The sequence below is a fragment of the Diuraphis noxia genome, unplaced genomic scaffold, assembly GCF_037042655.1.
Source record: "Diuraphis noxia isolate RWA-SAM2 unplaced genomic scaffold, SU_Dnox_SAM2 contig0001, whole genome shotgun sequence".
In the NCBI taxonomy this organism is placed as follows: domain Eukaryota; kingdom Metazoa; phylum Arthropoda; class Insecta; order Hemiptera; family Aphididae; genus Diuraphis; species Diuraphis noxia.
This window is the reverse complement of record NW_028301711.1, coordinates 45,611,033-45,638,549: the sequence shown is the minus strand read 5'-3', so window position 1 is coordinate 45,638,549 and position 27,517 is coordinate 45,611,033. Positions and strand designations below refer to the sequence as shown.

The 27,517-nt window shown below is 29.5% G+C and overlaps 1 protein-coding gene across 1 annotated transcript in view; it reads left to right on the top strand.

Moving 5' to 3' along the window:
• LOC107164797 (uncharacterized) overlaps positions 1 to 27,517 on the top strand; it is a 413,834-nt gene that overhangs the window by 267,288 nt on the left and 119,029 nt on the right. The window contains exon 5 of the mRNA XM_089214985.1: positions 26,818 to 26,947. Within this exon, the coding sequence (XP_089071111.1) occupies positions 26,818 to 26,947 (130 nt within the window). The remainder of the gene's footprint in view (positions 1 to 26,817; positions 26,948 to 27,517) is intronic.

Below are 27,517 nucleotides of genomic sequence, written 5' to 3'. Positions count from 1 at the left end.
GTGATGTGCCCTTGGGATTTCTTCCCCTACATCATGTAAATGTCATTAATATTGGGTTCAGATGTTATTGCGATTACAAAAAAAAAAACAAGTAGGATATCGATCGTATCTCCAGTACCACTCGCAATAAAATATAAAATATACAGAAAAACAAAATTCAGTACTTTTACTTTGACGTTTCTTTATATTTTTATGTTTTCATAAAATATTGTAAACCTACTTAACTGTCATAGTAAAATAATCAGTCAATAAACCATATTAAAAATAAACAGAATAAAAATTTAACGATTTTATAATAATTTGGTTTTTTGTGTATTTTTTAATAGTATCATATTACTTAAATTTTTTTTTTTAATCTCTTAATACTCTTTATTGCATGCCTACAGTAGCTGATTTACCATTTATTAACAAAACATAAAAACAACGTGTATAATACCACTAAAATAATAAATTGGTTTTTTTTTTTATATATAATTTCATTAAATCATGATACTATCTAAACAAATTACTATTATTTCATAATAATATTGTACCTTGTTTTGTTTTTACTAAAATGTTAATATAATATGGGTCAAAAACTAAATATGGACATATTGGACATAAAATAAATAATTCAGTCGTACTAGAGTAAAAAATGGATTTTTAAATATTACATAGCTTCACAATTTTTTTCGTTTTATATATAGTTCTGTTATATTTGTATGGTTCACGTGGACAAACTTGTTGGGTTGGGCTTACTTAAAATATATCTGAAAGCATTTATCCACAAGGTATTTATATCCACATAATATAACTTGAACTTTTGGGACGGCTTCTGCAATAAATTTCCGTAGCTAAGCGATCCTAAGTCACCACACTCCTCTTCCACGATCACGACCGTGGTTTTATTCACCACGTTTTAAGAATTACGATTTTTCAGTAACGATTCAACACTCACTCGCAATTCCATAGTATTGTAGTGGGCGGCTGTCAGTGGTGTGTGGACCCTGGGAGTTACATAATGGTGACATGGCGCAGTAGTCTTATACGCATGTCTTAAACGATTTTTGTGAAAAGATGTCGTATAATCGGTATGATACAATAATCATTAATCATTCTTCTAAATTGAGTCGGTGGTGTCATGATGGTAATGGGGTGGCTCTGAGATGCAGCATTACAATGTACGTCTTTCAGGACGGTCGTACGGGTCGCTGTAGGCGAATTATTGGCTTCCACACTATTTTTAACCCATCCACCTCCAGTCCTAGTAGCCCGACACATAACAATATATAACTTTTAATCTATAATACAATCTACAACTGAACAATAGTATATATATATTATATATACATATATATATACATAAAATTCGTGCACGACGCGTGTTTAATATCGAACACAATATAATTTATAGAAATATGAATGACATAACCGATGATAATCCTTCGATCGCGGAGTACTAATAGATAATAATTATAGGTATCTTATTTAATAATGCAGTGTTATGAGCACACTATTAATTACCGCACATACCAAGTTGTTCGAAAATCTGGACGTTTCGATTTTCACGATTCAAACATGTATAATAGGTGATCAAAACTACGGTTACCGTATATACATTTCGTGCACCTGGTTTTTCCGTGATTCAGTGTATATATATATATATATATATATATATATATATATATATATATATATATATATATATATATATATATATATAGGCAGCGGGTGAGAGATAACGCGATCGGTGAATCTCAATAATTAAAGCAAATTATCTAGTCAAATAAAAACTTCCGCGTCCTCCGCACAGTAATAATACGTCTTATCGATTTTAACGAACGGCCTTCGTTGCTTCATTTCCAATTTGCAATTTCCTGTTTTCGGGTCAAAATAAAAATAAATAGAAATCAATGACGTGCAAGCAAAAAATAAAAAAATAAAAATATATATTTTATACTCATTGCATAATTGATTTAGCAATTCATTTACCGGAAAACTGGTGTTCATTCTGGGTCGTCTACCCTTCCGAAAAGGGGTAACGAATAATAACAGTCTGTGCGAGTTTTTGAATTTTTTTTTTTTGCGAATGGTAGATGTAGCTGCTAGTGACCGCAACAAAAACGGAAAAGGTCATATAATATATATATATTATAATATTATAGTCCATTGGGTTTGATTAAAATACCAATGCAACTGTTTAGCTGGAACGAAATTCTGTAGCATCGGCGGAAAGTATATGGACACTGGATAGCGGCGCGTTATTGTTCACCAAAAAAAATACTTGGAGTGCATTTCGTTTACGAGCGAAACATACAATTTTGCATTCATCTTTTGTTGTTCGCGCGCTGGCGAGTATTGTGCAAAGTCCATCCGATTTAATTGTTGGCCATTTACCAGATGACGGTACGTGAAATTGATTCCAAATTCTCACACCACTCATCAGGCGAGTGAACACACACTCACCCACACACCCACATAAACGTACAAACAACCGTTGGACAACGCGAATAAACCACTTGGTTTATTTTTTATTTTTTCATTATTGTCATTTAGCATAATTTATTCACGCACACGCCAAACCCGTAGACTACCTGTTCCCATATTATATCATTTATATATTATATTATGTAAGTCAAAGTCTGACGGTTACAGATCCAAACATATCGTTTAAAACGTGTCATTTCTATTTTTCTTTCCGTACGATACAACCCACGTCATCCTTCGACATACACATAATATGCGTTTTCATGGAAAACTCAAGTGTTATACGCTTAGATACTCATACGGAAGATTCCTAGTTACTATTACCTACATAGTGTACGATAGATAGACGACCGAGCACAAATTTTTTTTTATTGGAAAAATAAAATGATAAATATAATTTCATAGTTTAGATTATTTTATTATTATTTTTTTATTTATTTATTATTTATATATATATATATTATTATTTAATTCATTTAGATTCGATTACACGTACAGCGGTATAATATAGGTACATATTATTAATGATGCACATTTACGTTATGATAATATAGTATGTCGTAATATTTGTAGGTATAATAATATTTTTGTTTTTTTTATTTAACAAATACGCCTCAACTACCGGAGTTATTATTGGCGTTTCAAAATTCATATTATCGTTAACTTAATTTATAAAAATGTAAGATAGTAATATATTCTATATAATTATTATTATTTCATCAAGGATTTTTATAGTGACAACGAAACAAAATGTTTTGAACGACATGGTTTTATCGATTTATTTGATTTTGAAAGTATCGCAGCAAAAAATGTCCATCTGAATGACATTAACACAACCACAAATCTTAATCGTAATATTATATTATAATATTAATAGTACATCAGTGCTGCGTATGGCGTAAATTTTCATAAAATATTATTTAGTACGAATTTCCAAAACTATGGTTGAGACTTCGTATATTATAATTAAAGACACAATAGTTCCATAAGTAATTCAATGGCATAGTCCGTTTTCATTCAACTTTTTATATAGAAATGAAATTACAAATTATAATTATTATAAACGGTGTAAAACATCATATTACATAATGTCATTATAATATATTATATTATTATTTTATAGAATTATTCTTCGATCATGATCATGCATTTCATTTTTCATCTTCAATTATAATACAATATTATTATAAAAATTTGACTTTCGGAATTTTCAAATTTACTTAGTATAATATGTTTTCAAAACATTGCGATTTTTTGTATGCTTCAGGAATTGCATGATAATATACAAAATACTGTGTTTCAAGTTTTTACTATAAAATATTTAGTACATATTTTTATTTTTTTAAAGTCAATTTCCCTAATTCGAAATTCGAACGAGTAATTTTCTTATTCTTAAAATGATTACACTAAGGATAATATTCTTTAAAATGGTTTCTCAAAAATTATAAAATAAATGAAATATCGGATTTAGTATTATACTTAAATTTTTTTATAACCATAAATGTTGTTAGACTAATATGCATCACCAACAATCAACATTTTCAAATAACCATGGACTCCGTGTCTTTCAAACTCATAATCGTGTGGTTCTATAATTATTTAACTCAAAAAGTACTCGTTTAAAGTTTTATTTTGATTAATTAAAATTTATAATACAAATAATAAAATAAATAATTTACGGCAGAAAAGTTGTATTCTCATTTGAAAAACAGAAGTTTTAATAAGCACAGAACATTCAAAAAATATAAAAACAATTATAAGAATTTAAAAAGACCAATAAGAACAACTATAAGGGCTATAAGAACAACTAATCTTAAGAATTAGAAAGATATGTTCTTTAAATATATCAATGAATCCAATATAATCAGAATTTTATTTTATTTATTATTAAAAATAAATAAATTTAAGTGAGGATACTTGGTAAATCACTCTGTATAATACTCGTATACAGTAATATAATACTATATAATATTATATAATACTGTTTATTGTGAGTAACCAAAATGTAATATATTGTTATAATATTGTATTATTGTTTAATACGTTCTCCTATAAAATTCCTATTATGTCTATTTGCATACTTTTTTATAAATGTAGAAATATAATAATTACGATTGGGTCATAGTCGATGTAAATACTTAATAATAGACATCATAGCTAATAAATACAAATTTAATAATATGTTATGATAAATAAACAGCATATTTTATGTAGAACGTTTTGACACAAATTTATCATTCACAATTTTACACGGGATTGACAATATGAAAAAAAAAAATGAATACAAAAACTTTAAATTAATTTTACTTTAATGGTTTATTGACGCTTTACCCACATTATTATGAATGCACTTAAAGAAAAGAATAAATCAACCGTTAGTTTATAACTGCTTTAACTAACTAGGTACGTCGTCAGCATAATAGAAAATAACTATGTACCTATCTATCATTAGTGATAGGTACCTAAAATATTATAAACTATGTATACAAAGTTATAAAAATATATAATCAAAAATTAAATAATATAACTCCAATGGACTAATTAATTAAAGTTGTTCTTGTGTGACATTCATTTACTAAAATTTAATCTATCGATATAGTGTTTATGTTTATTGGTGAACATTACGCTTGTCTAGACGGTTTGTTTCATTCATTCCGGTTGGCCGAAAACTCATTTACGCTCAGCAAAGTTAATATGGCTACAAGTTATAAAAGCAAAGAATTGTTTTTCCTGACATACGTTGGTGCACAGCTCTGGAACTTTATCAGACAGAGGTATCTTAGAGGTGCTTTTAAACTTAGTTTCAGTATGTTATTCCGGAGTTGTCTTTTGGTCTGATAAAACGAGATTTCGTGGTTAATTGTATTAAAACAATATAATAAGTCATTGTCATTTAATTCAATGACTACCGAATGTCAACACGCACGCACTGGAAATATTCTGCAGGGAAAGCGTATCAAAAGTCTGCGCTCAACAATTTAACAAATTAGAGTGAATCAGGTGCTGCCTTACACGTAGCAAGTATTTAGCAACCCTTAGTGGACGATGTTGCTTAATGGACAATATTGAAACTAAATGACGACTTATCCATTTTATTGAATTTGAAGTCAATTTTAATCACATTGAAATTGTTTGTTCTTCATTAAAAACAATATAAACTACGTATCCATACAAATAAGTCGTCTTTGTCGTTGACACAATGTCATATCTCATATTATATTGAACGAAAATAGCTGCAATATAATATTTCTAAGATTTGTTTTTTCATAAATACTTTACAGTAAATTCATGTGGTACTGGAAAACATTTTTTTGTCTCATTTAAAACAATTTAGTACAACGATAATTAACTTGTACTAGTATTATATAGTATTATGATATTGGTTCAACTATACAATACGTATTGCGTGATATATACTCGCATGATTGAGTAAAAATCGTTTTTGTTGACTTAACTGTATTGTGAAAACATTATGATAACGATGACGAAAAATAAAAAAATAAATACTAACACCTACGGTGACTACGCTATAAGAAAAAATAACTATGATATAACGTTAACATCGTGGACAGGATTACCTCTCTGTGAAAGGCCCAACACAATGCTTATCATAATAATATTATTGATATACCTACAACTACGCGCAGCATAATTATTTTCGTTTTGAGTTATATAAACTATTGTATCGTGTATTTTGACAGTTTGAGTCTTCTGCCGATGGCGGGGGTGCATATCTAATAAATATGCAGGCAACTAGCAACTACAACAACAGCTGATATCCAGCAATGTTATACATGTATAGCCTTTCAAAATGTATTAAGCTGACCCTCGAAACGCAATGCGCACCACACGTATAGCATTATAATATACAATGTGCAATGTACACCTATTATTATAGGAATCTATTTGCAATTTCGTTCTGGCGGTCCGTTTTAACTGGGATTTACCGTTTGCGCAGTATATTATTGTTATGATGTTGTTTGAACATTATTAATCCCGCAAGCGTGTTCGTCGTGGGTCAACGAATCGCAATATATATATATATATATGTGTGTGTGTGTGTGTGTGTGTGTGTGTGTGTGTAGACCGAAATTGCCTGTGTGCACCCATGAGAGCTTGGTGAAACGACTTTTGAAGAAAGTGGCGGCCTTCCACGCGGTGACTACATTTGTATACAAATTCGAGTAGGTATATTATGTCGTTTATTAACATACATGCGGAGGCTATCGTGTGAAGGTGTGGTCGAATTATTCACATGCCAGTAAATACTAGCTTGCAAGTAGTTTTGGTGCTACGAATCGGAAACCTTTGATATGGCAGATATATTGGGCGCCTCGCAGTCTATTTGCATGTGCATAATATAATATGTAGTGCGTATGTGTGTGTGTGTGTGTGTTGTGTATAATATATATTTGCATACCAAGAGGTACCTAGTACTGCAAGTCAGTTTGTTATGAGCGAATGAAGGGCTGCAGTGCATTTTCGAATATTATCGCACATCGAATACGATCGTTACGTCATCCATCGCGTTTTTGTGAAACGATAACTGCGCCGCGTGCTCAAAAACTACGCGTAAATGGTTTGATGGTGGCTTGGGGCACGTGGCATACGAAAAGTATCATAACATTATTTATTACTATTATTTTTTTTTTTATTATTTTAAAAGTACGCCTTAATATATACTTTAACTTTGGAAATCAATACCATTGCAGCGTGTCACTATAAGGTTTTAACTACTTACCGAACTACAATAAAGTGCTCTTACTGAAATGCTATTTTGTAAGCTAAAGTTTAAATAATGTAAGAATCTTAAATACTTTAACAAAAACAAAACAATAAAATACCTAATTTTTTTTTTTGTATTAAAGTGTAAGGTAAAAGTTTGAATGGTCAGTTTAATAAAATAACTGATGAACTTGGTTCATTAAGTTTGTTTGCATTAATACATTTATAGAATCGAAATTTGCTGGTATTGATATGGATAAGTACATTGAAATATTTTAAAATATTAAAATATAAAAGCAGTCCGTTTTTTTAGTGTGGAAATTTCTAAAAAAAAATATGAATCTTTTGAAATAATATCTTTCAATTTTTAAACATTTTAAAGTGTATTATTTTAATAAATTAATAAAATAATTAATCATGCCTACTTTCGAGTACCAACATTGCTCCATACTTGTTCTGAAAACAATAAAACACTGATTTTGGGGTGATTAATTTTTGTCACTAAAATAAATTGACTAGTATTACAGTTTTAAGTTTTTTATAGAGACCTTGCGATAAATATTCTTATATTTTGTGTTTGTATCCAACGACATGTCCATTAAATGATCACGGTCGAACATGATATTTAAAACGCAACTCTAATAACTTCAATGCGTATATACAAGATATATACACTTAGATAACCATATAATATGTATTTATAACTTATTATACCTTAATATACACAAGGCACAACGGCATTATGTTTCTATTTTATTGATTGATAAGCGTATACTTCATATTATATTCCTAATGTCAGTTTCACTTCATGATTAGCATTTATTAAAATAGCTTTTGTTATTTACTTTCGATTTGCACTTTTACGAATAATACATGGTACATGAACCACAGTAAGCGAAATTTCTTTATAATACAAAATTAACGTAGTTAATTTTTCGACTCGTATTATTGACCGATAATAATAAATAATGGTGCTGGTTGGTCGGTCTGTACGAATATGTTACCGGGCTGGATTTAATGACACTTCATTTAACGGCTCTTCTTACACAAATAATAATAAGGAGTTAAAGATTGGATACTACTTGACATTTTGTCAAAGCGGAGCTCAACAGTGTATTTTAATGAGCACTTGTGTGCACTATATACCTTTTGTGTGTATTGTATTAACCGTAGACGCGTATTTTTCGGGTTTTCGGTTTAATTATTTCTTCGAAAAGTTACCTTATACAACTCGACATAATCTTTACAGAATGCATTGCGCTTTAAGAAAATTCACGAGTAAAAATAAGAATATACTACTCGCGCAACTCAATACTACCTAGGTTGATGTCCCTGCAAAAAAGCGATCACAAGGCATTGCTTTTAGCCATTCAAAACAAAAACTTTATTTTTAATTAGAAAAAATACATAAGCATACAAATAGGTGTTGACAGCTGAAATAAATATAAGCTAGAGCAAATAATTTTGTTTTTTTAATAATTATTATGATAATATTATGTATTGTATCAATTAGTATAATACATATTTCGTAGTAATTTTTTTTTACGGTGGTTATGCCATATAGTTACACACAGTGATTTAACGAGCAAAGTTATGCATTTATTATAAATGTTGTTATACATTGTAGGTGTAATAATTTATGTAGTAATTCTCGGAAAATAAATAATTAAAAGTTATAGGAAATGTTTTCTGTTTAATAAATTTCCATATAACTAGATTGTTATTATTTATTACATTTATTACAATATTTGTGTTTGCTGGAAAAAAAACTACAGTCTACTGAAACTTATTAAAATTGAAATAGTGTACAAACTACACAAATAAATAAATATACAAAATACATAACTTAATTAAAATTGATGGTGTTTTATTGGAACACAAAGTTCAGGTTATCTTAAAATTACAGTAATTTAGAGTATTATTACTAAGAGAACTTTCTTTTTCTATAATATGTTGAAGGTAGTTATAATTATCAATGAAAAAATTGTACATCGATTGAATATAATGTTATATTTTTTGAAATAATGTATATTTTTGTCATGATTTTTATGGTAACACGAGAAAATTCCATTACATAAAAAAAAGTTAGCGTGGACACCAAATGCATATTTTATTTATGACGGAAAGCTACAATTTTGTTAATACATTTCTGTTATCTAAATATAAGTTTATAATATTGAAAATAATAGCGTTGTTTTTTTTTTATGAAGTATTAATTTTGTTACGTTCAATAATAATACTTGTCATTTATTTTTTTTTTGAACCCTATGTTATATGATTTATTATTTACTAATATTGAAATATACTGTTATATATTAATATTTTGAGCTAAAATATTAATTTAGTTCTTGATTGGAAATATTAAATAATACAAAAAAAAGTGATTCGCTTGCAAAAATGTCTTCGTCGTCACGTAGTAAACAGTAGTTTTTACATTAAAATGCACTGCGTTCCCGTACATTATTATATTATCACATCTATAAATACAAAATTCTGCCAACGGAGATTGCTATTTCGTGATACTGTCACATAAGAATGAGACGATTTTTGATTAATTTCCTCTGGACTTGTAAATACCAATACACACGCACAAATATGTTCTATATATTATAACGACGTTTCGATTACTCGAGTGTAAAGCAATATTTAGACGGGGTGCTTCAACTCGCCGAAGGCCGTTTAGTGAAAATATACACTTACCTAAAGTGGGCATGGTCAAAAGTGTTTGTTGTAAAAGCATCCCGCAGAATTATAGTGCCACCGCTCCGTTTCCGAAAGGACCGTCAATTAAATCGCTTTGGACAGCTGCTGCCACGGGACGACGCGATGCGACGACCAACGCCGATTTCCTACAAACTCATTACGCCAAATCAAACTCGACTTCGGAAAGTCGTTTCTCGGACGGCGACACTGTGGCGGTGCAAGGCCGCCGTACTTTATTGCCACGGCGCTACCGTCGTCATCGGACCTCGTGTCTTGAGTTTTTAATCATTATATTGTTTTATTTTTCGTCCTCTCTTTTTTTTCCGTGCTGCGATGATGTTTCCAGTACATACTGTAATGATGTGCGCTCGTTTAAATCATTACAATACGGGGACAAAATAATGCCCATCGTCCTGAAATGCACACAGTGCTCGGATTTCAGAAAACGAATAGAAAAACTGGACGAGAATGAATGTGTGTATAACTGGACAAGCAATAAAGCTTTATCCAAGAGGAAAACATTCCTAAACATTACAATAATATAATATAATCTTATTTATATTTCTGGAAAAAAAAAACCTTCCGATTGTTTGTTTTCAGCCACCCGGTGACGTTTATACCATTCGGAAAAATCGGGTGAAACACTCCGGTCAACACCCTTCTCTCCTCCCTCGCCAAAAATTCTACAAACTGTCAGCATAAGCTCATAATATGTACTGTGTAGGCATTATATTATTATTATTATCACTGTGTTGTGCGTGCACAGCGTGTGGTATATGTTATGAAAATCTTCATTATACACCGGCGGCGGCCAGTCTCGCGGGCGTTTTCTGATTATTATTTTTTTCGTTCAGAATCTGCCAAACGAAGGGTTCAACTGACCGCCAAAGGAAAACTGCCGAGAGGGTAGCGGAGTGATGTTGCCAGTATTGTTTCTTGTAGCGGGGGATTGCTCGACGACGTTTAGATTGCAACAGTACCTATATGTACACCGACCGAGGCTTGGCAACATCTTTAATTACACGATATTCCACGAGAAGGGCTTTGGTCGTTTTTAATAAATATGTTATTCCACCCGGACATGGATCAATGAACAAAAGAGGTGCTCGTTTCTACCAAGACCCCAATCCACCCGTCCAACCCCACGACGACGCACGACGTTCTGTGCCGTAGGACAAAGTATTTTTTCACAGATGCTTCATATTAATCGCTGCAGGCACACTGGACGATGGTAACGCACCCGATGGGACGTCATCATACTACCTATGACTCAAACAAACGAATATTTTCCGGTCCTCGGCCCAAACGATAAGCGTATCGCACTGCATTTCATAAATTCTATTGAAATTAATATATAATTTTGTACCAGACGAGCTTGGTCCGAACAGTAATTATGGTTAGGAAAAGTTTAAACGTTAAATGTTTAAAGTTTCATTATTTTGCTGCTTTGAAACATGCCACGTGCATGTATATATATATATATATATATATTCACTAAAATTCTACGATTATAAATTATAATATGGCATAAGTTACTCGTGAATTCATGTAAACTATTTATACCCTTTTAACGTGGCTAACATAATTAAACCGAAATCGAATAGTGCCAGTCATACTAAAATGCCTTATTTATTTATCGTTACATATTTGTTCAAAAATTAATGTTATTGTGGTTTATTTCAGTCTGAAAAATACATGGAATTACAACATTTTATTCTTGTAAGTTATAATAAAATATTAAAATATAATATTACCTAACCATTTATAAACACTAACGATGAATATATTATGGTATATTATAGTTAATAAAGTAAAGTATACAGTTGTTAATATTGTATTCAGTTGATTGAAACTAGCAGTTACTGTATTGAAATCAATTTTTATTTTTTGTTTTTATTTAATGGTCATAATGTAATGTATGATAAACCACTGAACATACATAATTATATTTTATTTAAAAAAATATATATCAACAAAAGTCAAATACAGATAAACAAATTAAAATCCATAAGTTATGTATCTATATATACAAAAAAATAAAACAGTTTAAAATTATATTCCATACCAGAAACGAGTTTGTAATCTGTTAGTTACTGCGTGTTAACACCTTCCCTATTATTTTTATAGAGTAATAAAAAAAAAAACTAAATCATGTACATAGTAATTATATTATTTTTTAAACTATACCAACACAGTTCATTGTATAGAAAACAATGAAAAATATATTTAAAATAATAATACATCCAGAAACAAAGATTGTTTAATCTGGTATAGGTACAATATCCATTGCTGTTAAAATGATAAAAAGTTTTAAATTATTTGTAAAAAAATTGAGAGTAAAAGAAATTAAATTTAAACTCTAGCTAGCTCATCATTACAATTTAATACGATATTTCGAAACCTATAACAGAATCTGATAATAAAAATTTGAAAAATTGTATTGTGGTTATATTTTACAAAACCTATGATAAAACATAACATTAAAACAACACAACAATTTGTTGAAAAAAAAAAAAATTATAAAATTTAAATTATTTGAAAAGAACATATATGATTCAAAACGTAGGACCTATAATAATAAATTGAAGTGTAAACTGTTTGTTACAAATTTCGTCCATCAGAAATATGTATATTTCAAATATTATACTGTAATAATGAAACAATAATTATAGAGATATTATTGTTATCTATGTAAGACGTAGGTATACATAAATTATTTTTGTAGTTAATTATTAATAATGTTATATCTACTACAAATTTTATTTTGTTATTAACGATGGACATAATCAGTACTATCTTAATTTAAGAAAAACTACATAGGTTACCAAGAGATAATTTTATGTCTAAGTTTCAGTTATAATTAATTAACTAATTATTAAAAGTCACATAATATTTATTATTTATATTGCAATGTTGTGGAAATTATATTCCATTGAGGCATTGAAGAATATGAAGTTCAGAATGCATGATACAATACTATTATATAAACAATGAATGAAACTAAACATAAAAAAAATATATTTTTATTCAAAAATTTTGTTTGTAATGAATTCAAAATATTTAAAAATAATATTTTTAAAACAGTAAAAATTTGTCAATAAAGTAATTTTTATCTTCAAAAGATGACCTTGTTTTACAAAATATGATCCAAATAATGGAAGACCATAATTTATTACTATCAATATACAACCAAAATTTAAATAATTGTAATTAACATTTATGTTTAAATTAATTTAGGAAAGTTGGTTAGACCTTTATTAAAAACAAAAAACTCGAGTAATTATTCTGAACTGCCAAAAACTAATTATTTAGTTCTAGTATGATTTAATTATTATTTATATATATTTATATAATTATTTGAGCCGAAAAATATTTGAAAAATCTACGAGACAAAAACGTGTTGATTATTGATAATTTATAGAAATAATAATAATGAAATTACTGGAATATAAACTTCATTTAAAATATCTGTTTTTAACATTAAACAAAATACTTAAATTACATTTCAGGCTACCAGATTTTTTTTACATCAACTTTTCATCTTGGAGATCCAACGTGAAACTTTTATTCACCTAAAAATTTAGAATAATAATATTTTTCACCAAGTGTTTTTATTATTGCAATTCGTTATATTTCTTTTATTCACTTCTCTTACTCTTTTTGCGCTCCTACACGATTCACTCTTATCTTGTAAAGGGTAGTTTGCTTATTGTTCATTCTACTTAAGAAGTTATAAAACCGTGAATATATAACTTAAATAAGTCTCCTATTTATTTTAAATACAATCTAAAGTTTTAAAACTAATATTATTGTAATATTATATACAATTAAAAATATGATACTAGCAGTCAAGTAGTTATATATAATACCTATTCATTAATCTATTGTGACCGTAACCAGCTAATATATTTATATATTTGCCTACATTAATACATTTTTCAACCATGGATTTCTCAATTGCTTATGAAATATTATTCTACAAATAACTCAAAAACAATGTGTTAAAGTCATATGATATTATTGACTAATTAATTATGTTTGTGAAAAAAAAAATTCTCAAATAAAGTACATAGTGATATTCTTGTAACTATTAAATATTAATTAATTAATTTTTAGACAGTTACTCAAGATAGGTCATTTCATGGTAATTTAATTATAATCATTAATACATATTTATAATCTATAAGAAATAGAAAATATAGAAATAGTGTAGTTTGACTTATTATGTGGTCTTTCAATTAATTATATAATAATATTATCATAGATAATAATAAAAATTATAGATATTTTTTAGTTTAGTGATTAAGCATATTTTTCAAGATATTTAAAAAAAAAAAATTAATATTTCACCAACGATATTATGAGTTAATAAATTGTGAAGTTTTAGATTAAATTAAAATTATAAATTTAGAGTGGTAAATTATTACTCGTAAAAGATTAATACGAATTTTGCTCATCTAACCGCAATATTTGATCGAATTATTTTTGTATTTATTTTTGTATTCAATATACTTTATTACCTTTAAAGAGTTAAAGAGAGTCATGAAGGATATAAAAAATTGAATTTATTTCTGAATAATTTATTTCAATGACCTTGAATGATTTTAAAACAAGTATACGTAACCATAGTTTAAATAGAAATTTAAATGTACAATATTATGCGCATAATATTATATACTACTTTCAAAAACACCTATTTTTTAAATGAAATAATCCTTTGTATTGTTATTATAATGTTTTGATTGTTATTGCGTCTTATATCTGCCATAAATTAAAATAATAATTTAAAACCGCCATTGATGTGAGTAATGTTTTACAAATATTGACATATTTTTTACAAGATGATCAGATCTATTATATTTTCATTATTAATTAATTTGCACAAGTCATGAGTTATCCAACAATAAATAATTCTAATAAAAATAATAATAAATAATAATGTATAATATTAAAATATATTTATTTTTTAATATGTTTTACATAATTTGATTTAAAACTAATTTTTGTAACTTTTTATAAGAATTTGTATGTTTTAAACATAATTTATTTGTCTAAATAATTAATCAATCTGTGTAGCGATTTCAAATATATGATAATGAATACAAAATTGGTTTTATATTAAGGGATAATCATTTATAGTTATAGTAATTGATATTATCGTCAAAAAATAATTACAATAGCATTATAGAATGCAGTGAAAATTTTTGAATTTTTTGATTTTTGTAAAATACAAATGTATTTTAGGTATATAATTATTAAAATTTTTATTAAATCATTCGTTGAGTGGTTGACATGATTAGCCAATGTACTAAAAATATGAAACTATTTTCTATTTAGGTTGTTTTAGAGGTTATTTGCGTAAGATAATGGTTTAAAAACAGATTTCAAAATGGTAGAAATGACCCGTTCTTCTAATGTGAGACAAATAATCCACATCCAGAGCACGGCCAAGAAACAACTGTTTCTGTGCCAGCTAACGATTTTGTTATGAGTACAGTTTAATGACAAAAATGTTAATTTTGGCTTGAAATCGATTCTTACAATACACAGTTTTAATTAAAATTTTCTACTACATATATAGTAGTTGCGAGGGGAAACGCAAAATGACATACTCTAAGCTCGGGAATTCGGTTTCGCTGGCGTTAACGATCAAAATAAATAATTATATACTTCACAAAATATCAGAATCAATTACTATGGCAATAATTATAATTATTTGTACGAATTGAACTTGATGACTACCGTTGGTAAGTGGCATTTCTTTGTGCGCGGCTTTAAACTCACCCCGTCAAATTGTATTAGCGTTGAGCTGTGAGAGAATGGATATGGTATTCTGAAACTCTGTGCTAGTGCAAGATCTTATATCGTAGCGGTGTATTTATCGATCTGCGTCTGACATGTCAAATGAACACTCGTGTTTGACAAAATTATATAATATTATTATGTAAAAGTGCGTAACGTATAGGCAGTTCAATTGAGAAGTACAAACGGATTAGGCAATTATTATGAGCCAACGGTACATCAAAATCAAACATAAGTACCTGCACGTTAAATTATAATGAAAAAAAAAATTCGGCAGAGCATCCATTAATTTCCCAAAAGAGGTCTTCTAGAATATCTATATTTTTTGTTTTTCTTTGGTGTACACTGCATCATTGGTAACTTTCATGCATTCACACAATTAGTTTATCAAACCAAATAATCAAGTGGGTACACAGACAATATACACTCAGACAATTACAGTGTGAATACTGAAACGTTAAATACATACAAAATAAACAAACAATCATCTTAGGATCTATTCCATCAATGGATCAACATCATTCAGCTTTTGTTGTAATTAAATTGTATACATTATACATACGTAGTCTTATGGTTGACTATAAGAACTTTCTAATTAACATTCATACTATAATTTATTTACTAATTATTATATGATAAAATTATAATAATAGGTATATCATCTTAGCTTATTCGCATCATAGACACTAAAATAATACTTCCATAAAAATTTAAATTAGCAAAGTCTAATAATAGACTATCGACTGTTCACTCTATCAACATAATATATTACGACACTATAATGTAATGTACCTAACATTATCATAATTTTATAATAACATATTATGTTATTAATCGATCATAATCAACCACTCGCTAAGAATACGGTTCAGTTTAGGGAAGTATGGACGCTGGTAACTCTCCCTTATTGGTCGCACAGCTGACAGATAGTTATATTATAAAGATACATCTATGAATATTAATGTGTCACGCCAATTTTTATTAAGTCCAAGATGTCCCGAAATTGTTATATTTATGACTTTGCCCATATAATATATTATTTTTCAATGTAGTCACGTAGTCATAGTACGATCAACATAACACCACTATATTAAAAAAAAAAAACATTCAATTTTCTAAAGCATATTTTTCTGTACTCGTAAATAATGGTTTACGTATTATGTATTAAAAAGTTTGGTTGGTTATGTGACAACTGATAATGTTGGCTTTGATCAAATTCGATGGAACGTGGCTAATCGCATTTTTGATATCACATACATTTATTTACCATAAAGAGCTTGCGATTTTATGTATTCAAAATTAAATAGTTATAACTGGATATCAGTTGTGTTGAAATATTTATAATAAGAAATTTTAAAAGTATAAAATACTGACCATAATTTTCGTTTTTATTTATTTTATATAATGACGATGAAATATTTTAAACTTAACTGATCAGCAATAAAACCCAATTATTAATGACACTTTCTTGCAGTCTTAAAATTGAATTGTCATTTTTTTAGACCACTTTTTGTACATAGTATACAGGGTGATTTTTTATCATGGACCACTCATTATTTCAAAAAGTATCAATGTTTTTGAAAATATTTTTTACAAAGTTTCATGTTGTTAAAAAACAGCGTTTTTATTAAAAAAATATGTTTTTAAATATTTTTTATCCTTATAATTTTTTTAAGTTTATTACTTTTTTAAATGACAATCTAGAGTTTTAATTTCATATTCCAAAGCAGAATATTTTTCTAAGTATTTTGATACGTAAAAATTGAATTTTGGACGAATAAATTATGAGTTATAAGTATTTAAAGTTTAGATTGGCGGAGTGGAGTATTACGGGGTAACCCCGCAAAATGTTTGTCCACTACTCCGCTTGTCAAAACTTATGACAATGGTAATATTTTATGTAGATGAGTTTTTTCAATTTTTTTTTTCCAAAATCATCCAATGTTTATTTTAATTTTTTAATTTTTAATTTTTTTACAATTCAGGATAATCACTATTTGAATAAATTCCATTATTATTAAATGAAAATTGAGGTGAGTATATCCTATATACCTACTTAATATTTATTATAAAATATGTGATACACACGTGGATCGATTGTTTTACTTTCTTTTTTTAATTTTCTTATTCTTTTTGATTCCGTCGTAGACTACAATAGTTATTAATAAAATATTATATCACACCGCATATTATTATTACCTTGCCACATCCACTCCCTTCTTGACACTCGTAGTCGATCGATCGAAAACTCCTACCCAATCTGCAGAATCCAAGTAGTCTCACGCCTATAACATCACCTCGGGGAAATACCACTGATCAACATATTATCACCCGTGGACTAAAGGTTTTCATCTCCTAAGCACGTTCTTGAATTAATATAATATCTACGAATATACATTATGATTATATAATATTATATTATATAGATTTTAGCACTGTATCTAATTTTACCTTCATGTCTTACCATCCACATGTACCCAGTGAAGTGGATTTGGTACCCGAAAAACGACATTATGGTTAGATAAGTTGTAGCAAACACTATTAAAGTGCCTTTGAAAATATGTAATATTTAATAAAACGAATCAAATAGAAATATTTTAACCGTTGGAGACAAAACGATTTCCATATTGTTTGGTATGTGTGTACCTACTGTACCTGCACAGTTATGACGTATAGTTTACGCCCGTCATTCCGTTTCAATAATTTGACTTCCTGTATGACGAATAAAACTCAAGGCCATCAAAAACCTTCATCGAACATCAAGACTATTATTATTATTATTTGGCAGAGAGCGCTAATATGTTCACCATCGTAAAATGCCACCAATCGTCATATTATTATAAAGTAGGTATAGATATCATTATAATAAAAGGTGAGGAAATTCGAAAACGATAAATTGTAACGTTAATCCCGATCGTGTTTTATTCCAGTGCAGATTTCAAGCAAGAAACAGAATATTGTGTTCGATCCTGTAAAGGTGGATCTAGAAAGTACGAAACGGCTCTGAAATATTATTATTATACGCATAATGACTGATACGGAAAAAAGTCACTTTGAAACTATTTTAATATTATCGATGGGTTGACAAAACAAACGGCATAGTTTGACCGACAATTCCCATTGTTTGTGCTACTTTTGTATTATACAACTATAACTGCTTCAGTTAACGTCCGTCATCCATCTCTTCAGCGTGATACCTATATTGAATAAAAATCAAGGCACGTCAAAAACTCTCGTTGAACATAAAAATGTTATTATTATAATTCAGCAGCGAGTGCGGTTACCGTCGTATATAGTAAACACATGTCGAGGTGATTCGAAAACGTTAAATTTTGTTACGTATACCGATCAATTATCGGATCGTTGAAGTCTTTCAAATGGAAACAGATTATTATTATGTCCTCTTGTTTGCTAATGCGGAATACATTTTTGGGAGGGGGTGGTGGTGCATACAAATTATTGAGAATTTCGTTTCCCGTGACTCTATCATATATTTTATAACGCGTCCAAATGCCAATTTGTTTTTTTCAATAACGTCGTCCGAACGATTTCAAAGTCTGAGCACGTCATTTTCTTACATCAAAGCCGGTAGTTGTGGTGATAAATCGTCAAATTAATTCTTTTTCAAATATCCGAGACTCGTATTCTATACGCGCGGGTCACACAATACGATTCGATTAAAAATGTTCATAAAACGAGGAGTTAAAGCGTGTTTTAATTTCCTATCATTTTATTATTCCTTTGTCAGTAGTACGATTAAATATATTATAACCTTTTACCATCGTAATATTAGGTCAGACCTGTTTAGCCGTTCACTTTGTCTATAGAAGTATAAAATACTATTAATACTGGTAATACCGATATAACCGATTCAGCTATCAACTTTCTTATTCCTCGATATTATACAAAGTTGCTTTTAAAACGATTTCTGGGAAATTTCCAAGAAATTGTCAAAACTAATAACGTACATTATACATAATATATTAAATATATAATACTAAGATTAATACGTATCTTCTTTACCACCTTAATACTATAACGCAATAACATGAGTGATGTCGTGTTCTTCACAGAGTGATTTATCAGAGTACTTTATTTATTTCATACAATTCACTGTCCATCATAATTTTCCGTATTACCAGCTGACTTTTTGTAGTTGTTTCTCAAGAAGTGTCCATTCGGTGCGCAACATATTATCGAACCAATATGAACTTTGAAACCTCTAAAAATCAGACATTTTGGTGTTTTTCGAGATCTTGTTTGGTATAAGAAGATGTCTGCTATGTAGCGGGTTCAGTATGTAAAGTGTTTGTATAGTTTGTTCTCAAGAAAAATATTTACTGTTTAGATGTCCTTTGGGGAGGGTTTCTCTATATATACTTGATATACAAAGTTGTGCAGGTGCCGGTGCCAATATTGTTTTCTAGTAGGTACGTCGTAAACCATAGTTATCCGACGGATTATTCTAATGAAGTCTTCGTGATTCCAAGTACTATATGTCTGAACGTCTCTCGTGAAGACATAAAATCTCCGGGGCTTAAAATAAATCGGTGGAATGAAAACCGTTTCTTCTTTTCAGACCTCCACCATCACCACAATCACCACAAACAGCCACTACCGTGGTTAGCACACGGCCACATAGCACTGGATAACTATGAATACAATATACGTACAACTTATTTACCATATCTTTATATCATGTACTTCAATCATATATATATATAATAAATACACACAGAGTTTCCATTGTCATCGGATTGGTTTCGATACGACGCACGTGATCCTGCATATTATCCGTATACAAATCGCTCGTGTCGTGTTTACTAAAAGAGCGTTATTGTGAACGTTCTGTTAGATTGTAAATAATATGTCAATTCTCCAATCCCACAGTGAAGACCTAACACGAATTTACTGTTCTGCAAGGTGTGGTAGCGTCCCGTAGGTAAGTAAATTGTTCGGTTATTCGGTTACCGCTACCTCATACATTTTATAATCTAAGTGAACATGTATATGATTATAAATGCGTTTTCGTCTAATACAGTATAGTACCTACATTGTGTTTATATGAAAATCGTGTACTTAAACGAAAATATTCCAACACAATAAAAGCTTATCCACTTTTAATGTGACATTTTGTCGTAGACATAAATGTTAAAACCATTTGGTATCGATTCAGAAATAAGTGACTCGAATCCACTGCACCAGCGATTTGTTATAAAAAGCCTACGTAATTTAATTAGATTTAAACTGTTGCTGTCTTTGGGTGTTCACCAATTTATACTTTTTTACTATTTAAATACATTCCATGTTTACAAAATAAAAAAAGAAGTAATAAGGACGGGATGATAAATATAAATAAAAACACGAATCACGTGAAGAGAAGACCTTTTATTAACAGAACCCTAGAAAAAATATATGTATACCTACCTAAAAATGTATTTAAATGTTGTTTACCCGATTTATATAACGAAAAATATTTCCTACCCCGGAATTTTTGATAAATCTTATTTATACTTGGAACACTGATCGTAGGACTGGCCTGACAAACTCGTCATCGAAACATTATAATATTGCTTGAAAGTTATTGTTCCATAGTACATTCCGTCAAGTTATTTCTCGTGTTTTATTTGGTGAACACCACCACTAGATTTAAAATATTCTTTGGGCATTGCATGTTCGGAATTAAGAAAGTGAATTTTGGTGGATATTCGAATACAGAAAGTCAAACAATTGCATATATAATACAAAATGAACACCCCGAAGAAAAGTCTATTCGTCATAATAAAGTATAATTACAAAAAATGTCATAACTACACAAATTGTGCAACGCATCCATATAAATCATATCTGCTTACGGGTGTAAACTTTATCATTTAGTTTGAAGGGTGAATATAATACGGGTGGGTTCTAACTGCAGAAAAAACATAAAAATGGGTTTCAAATATTACTTTTAAAATATGCTCACATTATTTCCGCCGGGGTTGTAATAAACAACTGTCTAGTTTGTACAGCTAATAACATAGGGCTATAATTATTGAAAGATGATATAATTTCAGTTTTCAAGATTATTGTGAGGTTTCCGCGCAAACACAATCGTATATAAATTAACAAAGTCTCATATAAGTACTAGCCATTATTAAATTAGATGTAAATATTATGAGTGGTAAACAGATAAGCAAGTACGTCTTAGAAAAACCATCTTTAAAAATAAATCTATGATAAAAATTAAATATAAGCAATATGATCAAAAATATCGAACGAGATGATATTGAATCGAAATTCGAGCTACCCCAAAAATTATAAATTAAATAATTCGTAATACTGTTTATGCAAATCAACAAGGAAGAAGGGAATTTATTGTTAACTCGGTAGTTTTCTAGGTGAGAGGGGGATTCCAAAGAATAATATTATGTACTTAAAAAGTAATATTATTATTTATTGAAACTATTTCCATACAATATAATATGTAACGATATCTGGTGGGGATGTATTGACGTCGATCTTTGTAAATCCATCACTTTTTTGAACCATATAGGTAGCGCACCCGGTGCGCACGCACGTGGCCAACAGTATTTAGCTGGTGTATATTATATTACAATTATGATGAGGTTATAGAAAGTATAGTATATTGGGTTTTTGGCGATCGTAGTATTTTTCTTACCCTTCAAACGGTAACGGTTTTTTGTCGTCGCCGCCTTCGAAGTGTCGTAGTCGCATATTATAATATATTGCAATATATACGTGTACACATGAACGCAATATATTATAATAGTGTTTCTGTAATGAAGGTCGGGTTGACGTAATAAATAAATAATGACAACGGGCAAGGGAAACGGAAGGCTGCCGGGATTCCCCTACGCAATTTGGGCCGTAGGAAAAAAATTACGTGTCGTGACGCTTTACGGTCGTTTTGTTGCGTTTAAATTTAGTGCGAACGAAATCGACAAAGTTACTCTCCGGCCTATTTGTCATGCAATGCACTCGTTCGAAGTCCTTTATTTTTCACTTTTTTTTTCACGTTGACATTTCGTGGACAGCACCATTTGTTTTTCGTGCCCCCACCCACGCTGCGGCCACCATAGGCTGTACCTCTCGTGCTAACTCGTGGCCCGAAGAGATGGCAACACAGACCAGAAGCTCAGGGGGTAAATTATGCGTCCATGAAAGTTCCCAGTAACTGGCAAAAACGTACTTAAATTTGAAAACCTTGGGAAAAAAATAGTTTACATTATTTTACGTCCTCCAAAGTAGTTTATGATGACTACCCTTTAACTCTCTCGCGTTGTTCTAAAAACTTCCCTCATTTTCCGCCTCCGCTCGCTGTTGTATATCACGCGTACGTATAATACCTAACGATATTATCAATTTCATCCCATATTCCCATTTCAAACAAACGAAATAATTTATGAACATTTTAAACTTAAGAACTCAGTGGTTCGGTTAAAAGTAATATCAATTTGGAAAAGTGTAATGTATTGATCGGTTATCCTTCGGTTGAAAAAAATTAAGAGAAAAACTTGTGAGCCAAACCAACGTTATAAATATGAATTTGCCTCGCCAACAACCACCAGAGTGTTGTTGAATTATCGTTATCTTATGCATAATAATATTATTAAATGATCGACAATAAACCATAAATAAAAAGATTATTTTTGATATATTATATATTATTATATATAAATAAAAATAAAAATAAAAAACAGGAAAAAAGAGTACTCCATATTAAATAATAACGTTATGTCAGAACTCATGCCCATACATAATATTATATAATAATGATAATAATAACATAATCTGTGCTCTACAACTCTTATACATATACGAACTTCATGGCTCTTAATATTTTATTTCTGCGTGGTTGGTCGTCAGTTGGTATAAATAGATACCTTATATATATATATATATATATATATATACATAGAGAGAGAGAGAGAGAGAGATAAGCGGCGTCCAACGTTTTGATGCTGTTCAATTCAATGTGTACCGTACTCAAAGTAAACACGGGCAAATACAAATAACAAACTTTAAACGTATTATGCTATACTCCATTTATATAAATATCTTTTATGAATGAATATTATTTGTTAACTTTTTTCTATTTATTTTTCAACACTGTGGCTGTGGCGTCCAACTATCACAATATTATATACCTTTATATTATATTATAAACGACGTGGGCTAACGCGTTTTCCCCGTTTTCCTGTGGGAAAACAAAAAACTCAGTAGTAGAGTTTGTATATATATGTGCATATATAAAATATGTACATTTATATATAATGTTTATGTACATACAAGTGTATAATAAGGATATATTGTATCTACGCATGCGTTCATCTAAACCATATATACGCTGATCGTAAATAAAAATCTGTTCGAAAAACATAATTTAATATGTACAGGTTGTGATGTGCCATGCGCTTGCGCATTTTAATATTTTTATTTTTTAATACAGCAAGTTTATACAAATTAACATATTATATCACACATCGTATGCAATTATTTACAGTTATCTTGATCCGTCGTCGTGGTCGTTGCCTTAATTTCGATTTGAATCCGTTAGGGTTTTCAAACGATTCGATGACCTGCACGTGGACGCCACACGCAGTCCATATTATCACTCACACGTTTGTATATTATTATATGCTGAAGTTAACAATGCCATATCTAGTCATCTAGTTTGTTTCATAAGTAACAAGGGATTAAATATCTATACAATATACTCAAGACGAATGCCAGAAAGTACCAAAGAAAAAAATATACGACTAACTAAAAAACACTGCAATTATCAAACATTAAAAAATTATTTATTTATTTTAGAAAATTTAAAACTATAGTACTTACCTTAAGTCATAGATATTACACAAAAAATGACAATATTATAAATTATCATAAGTGTACCTACTCAAAAATAATACACTGTTAGTTTTTTGTAATTATAAAACATCATTTGGTCTCAACTCAAAATCTTTTTATTACACAATAATTATTTCTGTTTGATTTCGAATTCAACGCATCCATTACAATGACCCATCCAACAACGAGACACACTAAATACTTACTGTACAGTACAGAGGTTACCTACTAGCCCACTTTTTTTTTTTTATTATTAATTTTATACGTACATTAACGCTGTTTATATCATAAAAAAACTTTAGTTTTACCATTACAGACAGATTTTTTCGATGTATTCTGTAATAATACTAAAGTTATACTATATATTTATTCTATTATCATTTTGAGTTTTTCTATTAGTTTTATTTCCATTTACTAGTTTAATCTAAATATAATATTAAGTTTTCTAAGAATACGTTAGACACGAATTAAATGTTACACTTTGTTTTACGAATATTACAAAATTTCTGGATATCTAGGTATCGCAGAAAAAGTATTTAAGATAGAAGATTTCAGGTATATTACGCCTCAATCATGCACCCTCATATGGATCCACCCTTGGAGATGATAATATCGATGTAAAACTCAGGACACGAACGTCAGTTTTTTCATGTAATATCTCGACGATTTCAGTGTTGGGCAGATGGGGGGGGGGGGATAAAAATTACTTAGCTGCCAAAAGCGCAAAGTACTGCAGTGCCCACACTGCCACTCCACGCAACTGCGGACCAATGGGTTTCCATTATATTCGCATATTGTATTGCAAGCACGCTGGTGGTATATACAGCTGCAACTGGCGGTATACATGCGGTGCGTATTTGGCTGGTCGCCATAAAAAAGCCTTTGCCATGGCGAGGAGTATCGTTTTTAAGCAAGTTTGGAGGGAGGTAAGGAAAATGAAGACAACATTTTAAAGTGAGTGAAAGAGATAAAAATATGGAACTATGCGGAGTGATAGCAGGACAAATATAATATTATTACGAGAGTAGACGCACACACATTCATTTATGTAATATACAAATATATAAAATATGTGTACGCTTAGACTAACGCTGCACACGTGCGCAATGTGAAACTACATGACTGCGAAGTCGTTAGCCATTTATATTTATAATGAAACGCCAGCCGACACTATTCTCTCTTCGATACCAGTCATCACTGGAGCACCAGTCCTCTTCAAGCTAATTTTCCAACAAAAAAAAAAAGAGTAAAAAACAGTTAATAACCAAGAACGTAAACACTATCGTTCTCAGTGACTTTATTATTTTGATGAAAAATATAATAGAAAGAATATCATGAACTTTACAAAAAAAAAAAACCTATTCGGCGACGAATACGCGACGGTATAATGTTATTATAAACCTACAAAGTGATTCACGAATATTTTCCCTTCAAATATGCACATTTTGTTGTATTTCTAACTAAACATAAATTAAAAATTTAATACTCTCACAATTATTATGACATCAGGAGTATTTTGGGGTTATTGCATTGTCCCTAGTTAAAGAGATATTTAAGTGTATGTATCTTTTTCATTTTTTTTATTATGCTTACAAAGGGTTTCATAAATAAATAAAAAATACGTATGGATATCATACACGCATAAAGAATTATGCATAGATAACGCATAGAACTTATTTTACTTAAATAATTTTATGAAAATAAAATGTTAATATTTTTACATTAATTACTATAATTTTAAAACTATTATATTATTTTTTTTATCTAGTACGTTATAGATCATTTTATCATAGTAGGTAAATCAAGTTTGATAAATCGTTCTAATTTTGATATTCTAAATATCCGAAATACTTATCCAACGATGTGCAATAAAATGAGTTTTTTTTAAGAAAAAAAATAAAATTGTACCTATTTCACAAGAAACTCCTTAAATAATAATGAAAATTTTAATTTTAATCTTAATAAAATAATACATCGTTAAACGGTTAAAGGCACACGCATACACACGCACACACAGAGTCTCTAGAGCAGAAGGCTTAACAGTTGAGCTACCTCTGTATGCCGATTACGTTTTTCGTGTTCGGCTTAAGCTCGTTCCAAGTATTAACCGTACGGTTTTTTTTTTAAGTGTATAATTATTATTCATATCTCGTTCATGTGATTAGGATATTTCTGTTTATTTATTTTTGTAAATGGCTTCCAAACGCATAAAATTCCGCTATAATGTATCTACCAGAGATAGTAAGTAATTTTATTTATTTTTTCCAGCTCCGGAGAAGAAGTTTGACGTATATCAAAAGAGAGTCAATAACGATACTATACGGGTAACTTGCATGGTTTCTGGCGTTTACCCAGTACCCAGACTCACCCTCTTCAACAACTCGGTCACAGACAAACAGTGAGTTGTTTTAAATTTTAAATTCTTCTTTAAAATGTACAAACTTTGGCGTATTGATAAATATGCGTTCACTTATAGTTTTCTACGTGGTAAAAATATCAAACGTGGGCACTTACTACAAAAACCAAACCTCAATTTAACTTAAAAATAGTTTAACTGGGTATTCAAACTAAAACCAAGATCCGGTAACAAAACGATAACAATATTCAAAAACATTCACCAAAACTACTGCTTTTTCTCTTTTTCAATGAAGATTAGGCTATAATTTCCAATACCTTCTACGGCATTTCACAAATTGAATAATTTAAAGTTTTAAGCTCAATCACAAACCCATCAGACGATAAGTTTGCATCCAGAATATCCAAATATTGTTTTCATTTTTATTTTTAGAAATAATATTGTCAACAATATAATAATTATTGTTCAATATCTCAAAATCTCTGTGTATAACCAAACCATATATCCAAAATATCAATGAACCAATAAAAATCACGATTTATGAATTGAGCATATGATAAAATATTCAATAAATTTATAAATACATAAAAAATTTTAACCACAATAATATAT